Raw genomic sequence first — 12,958 nt, 5'->3', positions numbered from 1 at the left:
TGAGGTATCACCTCACGCCAGTCAGAATGGCCATCATCAAAAAGTCTACAAATAAATGCTGGAGCGGGTGTGGAGAAGAAGGAACCCTCCTACACTGTTCATGGGAAAGTAAATTGGTACAGCCGCTATGAGGAACAGTATGGAGGTCCCTTAAAAAACTAAAAATAAGGCTACCATATGATCCTGCAATCCCACTCCTGGCATATATCTGGAGAAAACCATAATACGAAAGGATACGTGTACCCCAATGTTCATTGCAGCACTATTTACAATAGCCAGGACATGGAAGCAACCTAAATGTCCACTGACAGATGAATGGATCAAGAAAATATGGTACATATATACAATGGAATACTACTCAACCATAAAAAAGAATAAAATAATGCCATTTGCAGCAACATGGATGGACCTAGAGATTATCATACTAAATGAGGTAGGTCAGATAGAGAAAAACAAATATCATATGATACCGCTTATATGTGGACTCTTTTTAAAAATGATACAAATAAACTTATATACAAAGCAGAAGTAGACCCACGTAGAAAACAAACTTAGGGCTACTGAAGGGGAAGGAGGAAGGGAGGGATCAATTAGGAGTTTGGGATTAACATATACACACTACTATGTATAAAATAGATAACCAACGAGCTCCTACTGTATAGTACAGGGAACTACTCAATATTTTGTAATAATCTATAAGGAAAAAGAATCTGAAAAATACATATACATGTATAACTGGAAAAAAAAAAAAACCCTATCTTCTTTTCGAACAGAGCCTTCAGCCTTTCTGTAAGCTCTGGGGCTTGGGTGTGAAGTTTGCTCAAAAATCAAAAGGAAAACGACTGTACAATGTGGCTGTGTAAGGGTTTTCAATTCTGCCCTATAAAAATATATTAAAATGTGTTTTATTTTAGCAAATTTGCAAGCAGGTAAAAGACTTACCTCATTAAATAATTTACTTAAAAGCTTGGAGACATGCTTAGAAATTGACATGGGGCTTCTTATTTGTTTTAAAAAGGTACTTGTCTCCACCACCCCGGGGTGATGGGAGATGGCCGTGCCCTGACTTACCTGGTGGCACCTGAATCCTGCTTTTTGTCTTCTTTCTACAAATGACGAGAAAGCAGAGCATGCTCAGCTGGCTCTGCTGCTTCCACAGAAGCTTTGATCTCTACTCCAAAGTCATCCAGCTGCTGCCAGGAGTTAGAAACTTAGGAAGCGTGAATAGGGGACACGAGGCTATAGGACTTGTCGCTGCAACATGATAAATACTCAATACTCACAGTGCACTAAACTCATAGATGATTTATTGCTTTAAGTAACTAAACAAGAAAGAGAAGAGACAGGATGTTGGTCAAGACGGTTGACACTCTCTCCAAGGTTTGCCAGCTGCATCTACTTAAAGCCACATTCTGGACGATATAAACACATAATAGCATACATGGGAAGTGACTTGGCTAATGACACATGATTAAAATAGCACGTAACAAGGGCTCGCCGCCAGTCGGTTTGCCTTGAAATGACAGAAAGAACGTGTGTTCATGTGATGTGCTGAATACAAAATCTTTAAAAAAATTTTTGGCATTAACACTAACACAGAATACTTTCTTGGACATTCTGCAAGAGTGGGTACACACACAGAATTACCTCTTCATTTTCAGATTACCAGTATCTATGGGAACACTTGGAGAAAAGCCAGGAGGTGGGGCACCTCCCCTCCCAATGTTATTTTCTTTGCCAAAGCAGCAAGGTCCGGGTGGGGGTTAGATGGAGAAAGGCAGCCCGACTGGGCACCAGGGGTTGTTACAATCACCAAGTAGCTGCAGCAGACAGCACGGGCTGGACACGGCCATCTTGGGGTGTGGGGATGAACAACTCAGCCTTGACTTGTAGACAGGGAGGCCCGGGGATTTGGCCCGAAGGCCCCCTGGAGGCTCTGGGTGGGGGTGGGCACAGGCACTGGATGGCCCAGCCCCTCCCTGGAGGAGTGGTGTGGAGCCGGGGCTGGGCCTCCAGCCCGCATGTCTGGAAGTAACCTGTCCTCTTGTGTTCTAACACCAGGGCCTTATGACACATTTCAAATGGATGTGCAGAAACCAACACTGTCAGGGAGCCAGCTCTTCCTCGGAGGGCTCAGGTAAGCTCGCAAGGAGAGGTCAAGCCAAGCCGAAGGGTAACACGTGACACCAGGGCACATCAGCCCCCAGCTCAGCTGGCACCGTGCCCCAGGTCTGCCAGCTCGTCACGCCTCAGCACCACCTGCTGAGCCTCAGTTGTCCTCTGCTGCTGCGGGCTCTGCAGCCACCTCCTCAGCATCCCCCTCCCCGGCATCCTCTCTAGGATCAGGACTGGGGTGCCCAGTGCAGCCCCCTGCCGGGGCGGGGCTGTGGCCGAAGGGACCGTTCTGCACGGCCCCAGCCTCCACCCAGAGCCGGCCGTCAGGACACAGCTTTTCTCCCGGGACCTCCGCCTGCACAGGGACCTTCACCCCGACGGAGGCCCAGTCCTCCTGCTGCAGCCCCGGCACATGGTTTTCCACGTCTCCGGCTTCGGGGAGCTGGTCTTCTGGATTCCTCTCATTTTCCTCTGCCTGCTGCTTTTCTCTGGCACCGAGTTTACCTCTGGATTTCCTCATCTGCCTGTTGTGCATTTCGTCTCGGGAGAATCGCCACTGAAACTAGAAACCAGAGACGATGGGGATAAATACATGCATCCTCGGTGAATCTAGAGCTTCCCCTGGATGTCTGTTTGCATTCACGCCCACGTCACTTCTGGCAGCAATACGCCATGCCCGGTGTTCCCGGAGCAGGGCATTCCTGGCACCAAACCCAATCACAGCCCAAACGTCACACCCACCCAGAGCCCGCCGATCCTGCCGTGGCCTGTATTTTAGATGTGGATTCCAGGGTTTTGTAGGGGACGAGGGGTATTTCTTTCAGCTGGCCCCATACCAAAAGAAGGTGCTGAAATCCTATCGTTTGGAGGACAAGGATGGGTGAGGGGACACGGGCCTGTTCTTCCTAAGTGCCATGGCTCCGGCCACTCCTTTCCACTCTGAGCAGCTACAGATACCACGCACTGGTCACCGCCTCATCAGATCACCCCAGCCAGAAGGGCACTGAACCCGGGTGCTCAGGTCCCCCTGTAGGATGGGCAGGCTGACAGCCCCCAGCCAAGCTCCTCTCTGAGTCCGGCCACCTCCCCAAAGGTCTCACTCCCTTCTGGGGGCAAGCTACGACCAATGACTGGTCCAGGCATGGACAACGGCCCATCCTCCTGTTTCCAACTCTGGGCAACTCTAAAAGACCATCCCTGCTCCAGAGCTACGATCACAGCCCAACATCTCCCTCTGCCCACTCCTGCGCCCTCCTTCCCCAACAGGTGTTATTCCCAAGGGCACTCCCCCTAAAACCGCATCCAAATCCATCTCAGATGCTGCTTCCCAGGGAGCCCCACCTGCATTTCCCTGTGTGACAGGGAAGTCTATGGAGCTCAGAGAGGATCAAGCGCACAGTCAGCAACAGAGCTGGGCAAGGACGGGGTCACATCAAAGCCGTGGAGGGAGACCGCCCATGTGAAGCGTCCACCGCCCCCGCCCCAGACTGGCCTGTGTTCTCATCTATACAATGGGGGGAGTAACCCTAACTTAAATCAGGGTCGATAACTTTTTCTGTACAGAGGCAGGTAATAACTATTTCAGGCTTTGCAGCCTTATGTTCTCTGTTGCAGCCATTCAACTCTGCCATAGCACAAAAGCAGTCATGGGTAACACGTGAGCAAACGGGCATGACTGTGTTCCAATAAAGCTTTATCTACAAAAACAGGCAGTGGGCCGGATTCGGCCTGAGAGCCGTAGTTTGCCAAACTCTGCCTTAGAGGGTATTTATTTCGATTCAATGATGCAATAATCCACACAGCAGGCTTAGCACTGTGCCCAGCACACAATACACCAGTGTGTCTGCCGTTACCATTACTGACACAAGATGTGAGTCCAGAAGGTCAGGGATGCCATCTGTCCCTCTGCACCCCTGCATCCCTGGGATACAGCATGGAGCCTGGCACAGAGAAGGTGCTCAAAACCTTTTGTGAGATGGATGAATGGAAGGACGGCAGAGCCCGGCCAAGTTGGCCAAGCTCCCTGTTTCAGGGGAGCCAGTCCTGGAATTTTAAGAGTCAAAACACAGCTTGGGGCTCAGTGAGGAGTTACTGGTGCATCCACACATCAGGTCTGGCTGATCTCCAGAAAGAGAAATTAATTTGAGGGAGAAAAGAGGGGGAAAAATTCAAAGTCCTGCTGAGTCTGCTGACAGCAGGAGCTGCTCTGGAGGAAGACAGTTTGGGAGCCTGTGTGCTTGGAATAAATCCGGGCGAATGAGCCGCAGCAGACACAGAAACGTGAAGGGTAGTAAAGGAAGACTCGGAGAAATGGGTCCTTGTGTTTACAAAAGAGGGATGCACTCCTGGGTAACAACGCAGCGAGAACTGTGGCCTTCTTCCACTCCCCAAACGTAAGGGGTCCCCCAGTCTTCCTGAGCAAAGGCCCCTCTGAGCCCTGCCATCCTGGGGCCCCGGTCCCCGGTGCTCAGAGTCAGAGGCCGGGAGCTGCGTGCTGCACACCTGGGGTGACACCAGCCACAGGGTCCTGGGGACGTGCCAGGCCCAGCTGTGAGAGGCACGGAGAACAAGAGCGAAGCCCCGAGAGTGCTGGGTGGGGGAGGACTGGAGTCAGGAGGCCCCGGGGAGAGACGGGTCTTGCTGGGAAGAGAATCGGGGGCCTGGACCCCGGGCAAGAGCCTCGGCCACCCCGCAGGTGCAGCTCCGGGCCCCAGGGACACGTGGTTGCGCTTGAAGTTCCACTTCTTTCTTTCGTTTCATTTCTTTCCACTTGAGTCGCAGCACACTGGTTTCACCAAATATGGACTTAAATCTAAGCCATTCTGTGACTGAAAGCAAGATAAAGGGAGCCGTCCGTTCGAATGACTTCTGGCGAGGCTAGAGAGGGGAGCCCAGGAGGGCAGCTGCACCATCAGTGGAAAACCATTTCCTAAGGCTTTACCATGCATAGATAAATCTGAGTACTTTGCTAGGAAGAAGCAAAAATGTGCTATGTAAATTCTTAAAAATCTGCCAACTCTGTGGCGTTTTCGGTGGTAGAAGCCTACTTCCTCAAATAAGACATCTGCCTAAACACACTCAGGGCTCCGAGGCTGAACACAACCTGGGCTTCATGTGTTGAGCCCCTTTTGGACAAGACTGGTAAATTTGAATATTCCATCAAAGAAGAGGAAAAAGAGTGAAGTGCGTGCTGAGGTTAGGATTTAACATTGATCCTGTCTTCCTCCACCCGCCCTCCCTGCAAATCCCAAATGAGTTCACCTACAGCGTTGGCTGGGTTTCCCCAGGGCACTCCTTTTTGGGGGTTCTCTTGTACGATGGCTGATGGACTTCCCTCTGGGGGTAGTTTGGGTTTCTTCCACCCAAGCCATGAGTTTGCAACAATGGACCCCCTCTGCAGGTGAAGTGGTGCCTCAGACCCCAACCCAAAGGCACCCACTTCAGTAGACACTGACAAGCAGGCATCTTGGGGCCCCCTAACCACCAGTGCAGGACCAGGACCTCTGACCTCAGCACAGATGCTGCAGCCTCCAGTGCCAGCCCTGCATGGCTCTTGGGTACCAGCTCTTGGGTACCACGCAATCATGCTTCATAACTGCTGCCTTGTTGTGTGCAGAAGCTGCTGCATTTTAATCCCAGCCCAAATGGAAGAGCCCTTTTTTTTTTTTTTTTAATGGATGTCTCCAAACAGACCCTCTGCATTTTGCATGTTCTTAGAAAAAGGCCAGTCAAACGGGCCTACATATAGCGATCTGAAAGGCAGTCAACTCTCAGAGAAGCTAGAGGAAGTTTTACTTTTGCCAGAAAACTGGGGAGATTGCTTCGGCCGAAAGGCCCTAAATGCTAAGACACCCAAGCGTTACACGTAGTGTGGTGGCTGAGACCCCGGTTCAAACCTCGGTTCTGGCATTCGTTAGCTGTCTGTCTTTGGGCAAGTTATTCATCTCCAAAAGAGCTGCCCCTGCCCCCAGGTCTGGGTGCACACCCCAGGGGCCAACCCACACCGTAGTGGATGGGCACAGCACCCTCTGCGGGTGGGCGGTGTATAGCTGTGCCCATTCTACCTGTACCAGACTCCATCCTGGACCCTGGCTATTTTCTAATGCAAACCCGATGTCCTCTCAGAGGCTGCTCTTGCTATAAATGAACAACAGACTCATGGTTCCCCGGGTACCTGGCCATATCCAGTTTCCTGTAGAGGACACTGCATTGATCTCCTGATATAATACGACAGAAGGACACAGACTGGAAAGGGCCTGTGGCGGGCACACCAGCCACTTTCTCCAGGACCCTGCCTGGGCTGCTGGGCAGAGAAAGATTTGGGACTGTCCATGCCGAGCTGGATGGGAACTACTCCAGCCCATGTTTTTCTGTCCTTCGGAGTCATCCCAGAAAAACCTGCCAGGCCAAATGTCTTCGAGGACTGCACCGTTTTCTGTGTCCTCAGATGGGGAGTGGTGATGTCACTGACTCCCCAAGCTGCCCGGGGTCCCCAAGCCACCACAGCTGTCCCGGTGCTGCAGCCAGGTCACCCGGAGGCTCTGGCTGGAGCCTTCTCCTTTCCTTCTCTCCTTTTGAAGGGAACATTCTCATGAAGCAGGGAAGTAGCAGTGGCCCAAACTCAGGGTCTATATAATCTAAAAGCTAAATGTTCTGAGTGTCTCACACTGGGACAAGCTTTCCCATTTCCCTGAATCCCCAAAGCGGTACTCTCATTAGGCATTGTTACCACCATTATTATGATAAGCAGGTAGAGGTTCAGAGGGGTTAAGTAACTTGCCCAAAGTCACAGTCACAGTCTTTATGGAACAACCAAAACTACACTTGGCCCTTGGACGATGCAGGTCCACTTACACGCGGATGGTTGGCAAGAGTAAAAACTACAGTGCTGTTCGGTCAGTGGTTGGTTGCATCCTCGGGTCAGTGAACCTTGGATACGGAGGGCCCACTACAAATTACACTCGGATTAACCTCCACGTTGTTCAAGGGTCGACTGTATTTCAGATCCGAGGCGGTAGAGCTTTCCGTGCGCAGGCTCTGAGGGGAGAACTGTAGCATGCACAGCCTGAGCAGTTCCAGGGTGAGTCTCTGAACCCAACCAGCAGCTGCAAGTTGAGCAGGGTGGATGGGCCTTCCTGAGCCGGGTGTGTGTGTGGCACGTGAGTGTACTGCCGGAACCTAAACAGAAAAACCCCGACTAGCGGTCCATGCCAGAAGTGCGTGCAGAAAAGGAAAAATCCTCCGCTTTACAGCAGCGTGTGTGTCCAGAGCTCCACGTCAGCAGGGCTGGTGATTTCATTCACACATTAAGAAACCATCCGTATCTGCCTCCACTTCAAGTAATTTAGTGGGAAGGCAGACTTCTCCCGTGTCGTAGAAATCACCTGTTACCTTCCAAGGAGGTTACTATTTGCTTTGAAAGCCACACTCAGAGGTACACAGAGAGGTTTCTTTCAAACGGTGAAAGGTCTTGACTGGAGGCTTTTGTCCACTTGGCTGATTGAAGAGGGCTAAATACGCTGCAGCCTTGGTGTTTGAATCTTGCAATCTCTTGTCTGAAATTTCAGTGCTAGACATACTGTGCATGTCCCGGGCTCAGAAGTTTGATTATTCACTCATTGATCCAGCAAGTATTTGTTGAGTACTAACTAAAAGCCAGGCACTGGGCATACAACAGTGAGGACCAAAAGGGTCTGTTCTCACAGAATGAACGTCTGATTCTACTGGTGGAGGATTGATCCCAAATAATTAGAAACGGAGAGGAGAGGAACGTGGCTCTTCCCAGTGAATCACAGAGGAGCCTGGCTTGGTCTAAAAGGAGAGAACACCATCCCCAAAAAATACAAAGGAAGAGAACATCTGGGGCAGAGGAACTGCCCAAGCAAAGGCCCTGTGGCAGCGAGGGGGCATGGACGCGCATGAAGGCCAGAGTGGCTGGAATGCAGAAGATGGGGGCCAGATCCCACAGGGCCGTGTGGGAAGCCGTACAGGCTTCCCTCTTTATCTTAAGAAAAACCCAAAGCTTTAGAACCATTTTAAGCAGTGGAGTGACACGATTCAATTTACTTTTTTTGAAAGTTCACTTTGGCTCTGAGTGGAGAACATATCTGAAGGGGACACCTATCATCAGGAGATCGGAGTAGTCCAGGCTGGTGGTGATGGAGAGAAGAGGGGGTTCCAGAGTGTCTAGGACCTAAAACAGATGTGCCTTAAGGACAGACTGAATATGGTGGGAAGGAGATGGAAGCACCGAGGGCGACCTCTAGGTGTGTGGGAGCCTCTGGGCCATGGAAGCGCTGTTCCTCTAAGGTCGGGGGGTGGGGTGACGGCCGGTGCGGGAAAGGGCAAGGTCACAAGTAGCCGCAGGGCAGGTGGAGCTGGGGTCCCAGGGGAGAAGCCAGGGCTGAACATGCAGAGGTAAGACTCGTTGACACAGAGGTGGTGAGTGAGATTTTCTCACTCTGGGGGTGGATGAGATTTTCTAAGGAAGAGGTGAGGGAAAATGGGGAGAAACGGGGCTAGAAATGAGGAACTAGGTGGGAAACCAGGCGAGTGGTGGGACAGCCGAGAGAAAACAGTGCTTCGAGCGATGGAGGGCATGAACGGTGTCAGTGACGCGGGGTCTAGGGCATGGTGAGGATGGAGCCATGGCCACGGGGCGGGGGGCACCGTCTCCTGGGAGCAGGACGATGACCCGTCAGCTGAGCGAGGAGTGGATGATGGGGGTGATGGGATGCTACAGTCCCCCCATCTGGGGCTGTAACAGTGAGGTGGCCTCCCCAGGTCACACAGAGGACAGTGCTTGTCACCCCAAGCCCTGGAATGAGCAGGTCTGCCCGGGTTCGTGCAGCTCACTGGGGGTGGACGTCTCTACCGCCCAGAAAAGGCTGACTCCCACCTCCCTGGATTTCCCCTGAGGCACGCTGTTCTACTTTCTTACAGCAGCCTTAGAGCTCTACCCCTAACGTCCCCCCGGCCTCGGGTTTCCACTGGCTTGTCCCCTGGGTGAGATGCGCAGCCTTCACCAGGATCAAGCCGCCTGTCTGTCCTTTGGGATCTGCTGGCACCGCAACCAGGACGCGCTGGCAGGAAAAGGCAGCACCACGCCCTCCTCGTCAGGGCAAAAGCTGGGCTTTGCCTGGCGTCTGGCGGGAGACCTCGGCGGTGCTGCTAGAATGTCCCTGCGTGAATGCACGCGGCTCCACAGCCCAGGCAAAGCCGTGGCTGGTGGCAGCCCGGGGCCATCCGTCTTCCAGCTGGTGGCTGGCTGCTCCTGGTGGGCAATGGTGGCTTCGGTGGCTGCCTCTGGTCCTCTGCTGCTGTCACCTGTCACACTGGCATCTCCGAGCTTGGAGAGCCCTTCCTCTGCACTGCACCCCAGCTGGCTCCGGAGCTACTTCCTTGGCGTTCCTCCCACCAGTGGCCGCCCCCCCCCTCGGATTTGTTGGCTGCAGAGGGGCTGCTCCAATCTGTTCACTGGCTTGGTGCTGCCGTCCGGGCTCCACGTCCCAAGAACATGAGGAACCGCGGGTGGGGAGCTCGGGGATGGTGCGCGGCGAGGGGACGGGCGGGTCCGGTGGGCTCTGCCCCACAGTGTGGCCTTGCCCGTCACAGGGGGAGCCAGCTGGCTCCAGGGGCTTGGCAGCTTCCCTCGACTCTTCCCGAGTGACCGTGAACACGGGGGTGTGAGGCATCGGAATCACGTCACACAAGGGGAGGACTTGGCCTCAGTCTCAGGAAACATGGGAAAAACTCTGAGAACGGCCACGTCTCTCAGTGCCACTGTGTTTCTGGGACAGTTCACGTGACGTCCAGGGAGAGGGGGAAGGCCCCTGGCCACCCCAGGACAGCCTGGCCTGAGGACTCACTCCACAGGGGAGATGACCTCTGTCTGTACCAGCCACTGCCACTCAGACCTGCAGGGCAGGGCCTGTGGGGAAGGTCGTCTGGCAGGTTCTCTCTGCCAAGCTCCTCAAACTTCTGATGTCCCAAGGGACCCACGGGCAGGGCAGGGCGTCAACCAGCTTGTAACGAGATTAAGAGATACAGAGAAGCTGGGCATGAGCTCAGCCGTCCCAGCCCGAGTCACGCTGCAGCTGCCTTCCCACTCCCCCTTCAGCCTCGTGAATGCTGGTGGCTTGGGCATCCTCGCAGGAGGAGACCAGCGACAAGGCCCTCCGGTGCCCTCCCTGCCCCGGATGTGACTCATGTCGTGAGGGGCTCAGGTGTCCCCAGGCTCTGGTGAGCAAAACAGAGCAAGCAAAACAAAGCAGCCAAGGTCACTCACCTTTGATTCCTTCTTCTTGATTTTCTGAGGTAGACACGGTCTCTGAAGAAAGACAATCTGCTTGGTGGATACGTTCCCCTCCCTGTAACACAGGCAGAGCTGAGAATGAGTCCTTTATACCTAGAGGAGCCCCGCACCTCACACGGAGGCCGCCGTCCTGAACTTCATCCAGGCCGGCTGCCCGTGGGAAGGAAGGTGGCCGCCCGAGAGTGAGAGGTCGGAGGTCAAGAAGCCCCCCACCTTCCCACCCCCAGGCCACCCACCCTTGCTTGCTATCGCAGGGGCCCAACTAAAGCTCTGTGTGCATCCTTGAAAGGCAGCTTCCTGGCTGAAAACCCCCTTTCCCATGATGTGAAATGACAGCTACCATCTTGGCCAAATGATGACAAAGTGGCCTCAGTGAATATCAGAGGGTGGAGGCCTCTTCCAAGTCTGGGAATGAGGCCGAGGAGGGACCTGGTTGGCCTGGAATGGGTGGCCAGTGAGGACCTGAGCGATTACAGGAGCTTGGGCAGAGGGCCTGGCTGTGCACGGGTCCCGGCCACCACCCTGAGTCACCCTGAGTCACCCTTGTGAGCAGCGGGAACTGGCATTAACGAACGGGCTGGGGCACTATTCATTTTTATGGCACAGGGGGTGCGCCTTCCTCCCAGGAAGGCAGGCTCTCAAGGAGCTGCCTTTAAAGGTGCTAGAAATATTGTGATGGAGATCATTGTTTTCTGGCCACCGCGAACCCCGCGCCTCCGGATCACTTTCTTAAACCTCTATTTGGCAAACGTCTTCTCTGCTGAGGTGATGTGTCACTACATGGGGTGCTGGAGGGAAAGGAGGTAGAGGACACTAGCATTTTCTATTTTGTGCTCCGGCCGGGCTGGGCGATTGCACCCGGCGCTCCAAACAATGGGACCCCTACTTCCACCAACGGGACAGGACAGGACAGCTCAGCTTGGTCGAGGAGCAGGCCAGGGGTCACACAGCGGGGATTCTGCCCGGTCCGTGTACTCTCCACTCCACCGCAAGGGTCATTTAAGGCCAGGAAGGTGGAGGATCATGGAGGCTTATTTAGAAGGTGGGACTGCTTGAGACAGAGAGACCGTCCCTACCCTCCGGGCTGCGAGCACAGAGCCAGCGGGGGCTTCACGTTCAAATACATTCTCAGGGGGGCTCTTGTCCTCTGGAACGGAAGGCAGGCAGCATTCTTAGTTGCACGGACTAGGAAACTGGCTCAAAGAAGCTACGTGGACTTGACCAAGGTAGACAGCAATCGGCTGACTCAGGACTTGGGTTCAAGCTCTGGGTCACAAACCCGGAGTTCCTTCCCCTCCACGGCACCACCCTGTGCCCACAGAAATCTTGGCCAAGAAGCAATACGGAAATCTCCCAGTGGCGCAGGGCCCAAGGGCGGCTGCAGACTGGCTCCTGCAGCTGCACAGACCCGGGGCATGGGGGACGTGATGAGGGCCCAGGAGAGGCAGTGATGGGCGCCCACACTCCCGCCTCTGTCTGTGCTCTGGGGCTGCACCGCCTGCTGTCGCCCGGGTCACTAGGCTTGCCTCAGGCCGTCCATCACCTGCGGGCGTGAGTATGCAGCAGGACTCAGGTAGCGTGGGGCTGAGGGCCATGGGAGGGGGCACCCCCAGAGGTCAGCAAAGTGGTGGCCCGTTGTAGACTGAGGGTCTAGTCGCGGGTTCTGCCACTTGCTGGCTGTGTGGCCTTGGGTATGTGATGGAGCCTCTCTGAGCCTCCGTTTCTTCATCTGTAAAATGGGAACCACATCTATGCTCACCACCCCACAGGTAGTTAGAAGGACCAGCTTGATAGCAAACCCAAAAGACAGATGGAAGGGCTTTTAGGGTTGGTAAGACTAGGATAAGCCCACGGGCTCAAGGGACGGCAGGCAGAGCTGAGGGTGGACAAACGACCATGAACGTGAAATCGTAGGGAGGGCCACAGCCGGGGCTGAGACTCCAGGGCCTCATGTCCCCTTGGTGGGGCTACTGACCAGCTCCATGACCTTGGGCTAGCGCTTCAACCTCCCCGGCCACACTTTCCTCAGCTATAAAATCGGTTAAATACAACCAAAAAAATCCCACCTCACCTCACAGGATTTTTTGAGGCCGAGATGAGACTTTGCATGCATGCCAGCAACGTGCCTGCCTAGCCCAGCTCCCCACGTGGGAAGAGGGGTGCTCTGGGTGGGGGAGTAGTTAAGACTCTGAAATCCTGACCCTGCCGTTTCCCAGGTAGAGGACTGATGTAACAGCCCCAGACTCACAGGGATTCAATAAGTTACGCAAGGAAGAGCTTATGGGGAACAGTGCAAGTGTTCAGTAACAGTAATGATGGTTATTGTTACCTCGTTGTCTTGACGACAGGAGTTGGCAGCACACAGGTGAGTTGCCAGCCGTAGGCGGCCAGAGAGTTCAGCAGGGGCACGTAGTCTGTCTGCACCTCGACACCCTGGGGAGAAAGGCCACAGTCAGGGCTGCAGCTGCCTCAAGCCAATGACGTCTGAGGGACGGAGAGGGGACCGTCCAATCCACCAACCCAACAAAG

General features: G+C 54.0%; 1 protein-coding gene across 1 annotated transcript in view; it reads right to left on the bottom strand.

The window, feature by feature from the left end:
- Nucleotides 1–1,290: 1,290 nt before the first annotated feature.
- The window catches only part of RFTN1 (raftlin, lipid raft linker 1), a 204,080-nt gene continuing 192,412 nt past the window's right edge, over nt 1,291–12,958 (bottom strand). Inside the window, exons 8-10 of the mRNA XM_082654829.1 lie at nt 12,759–12,862; nt 10,403–10,484; nt 1,291–2,677 (exon numbers count right to left, since the gene is read on the bottom strand). Of these exons, the coding sequence (XP_082510955.1) occupies nt 2,270–2,677; nt 10,403–10,484; nt 12,759–12,862 (594 nt within the window). The 3' untranslated portion in view covers nt 1,291–2,269. The remainder of the gene's footprint in view (nt 2,678–10,402; nt 10,485–12,758; nt 12,863–12,958) is intronic.

The sequence above is a fragment of the Grampus griseus genome (genome assembly GCF_964374135.1).
Source record: "Grampus griseus genome assembly, chromosome: 5".
Lineage (NCBI taxonomy): Eukaryota > Metazoa > Chordata > Mammalia > Artiodactyla > Delphinidae > Grampus > Grampus griseus.
This window is presented reverse-complemented; position numbering and strand designations above follow the sequence as displayed.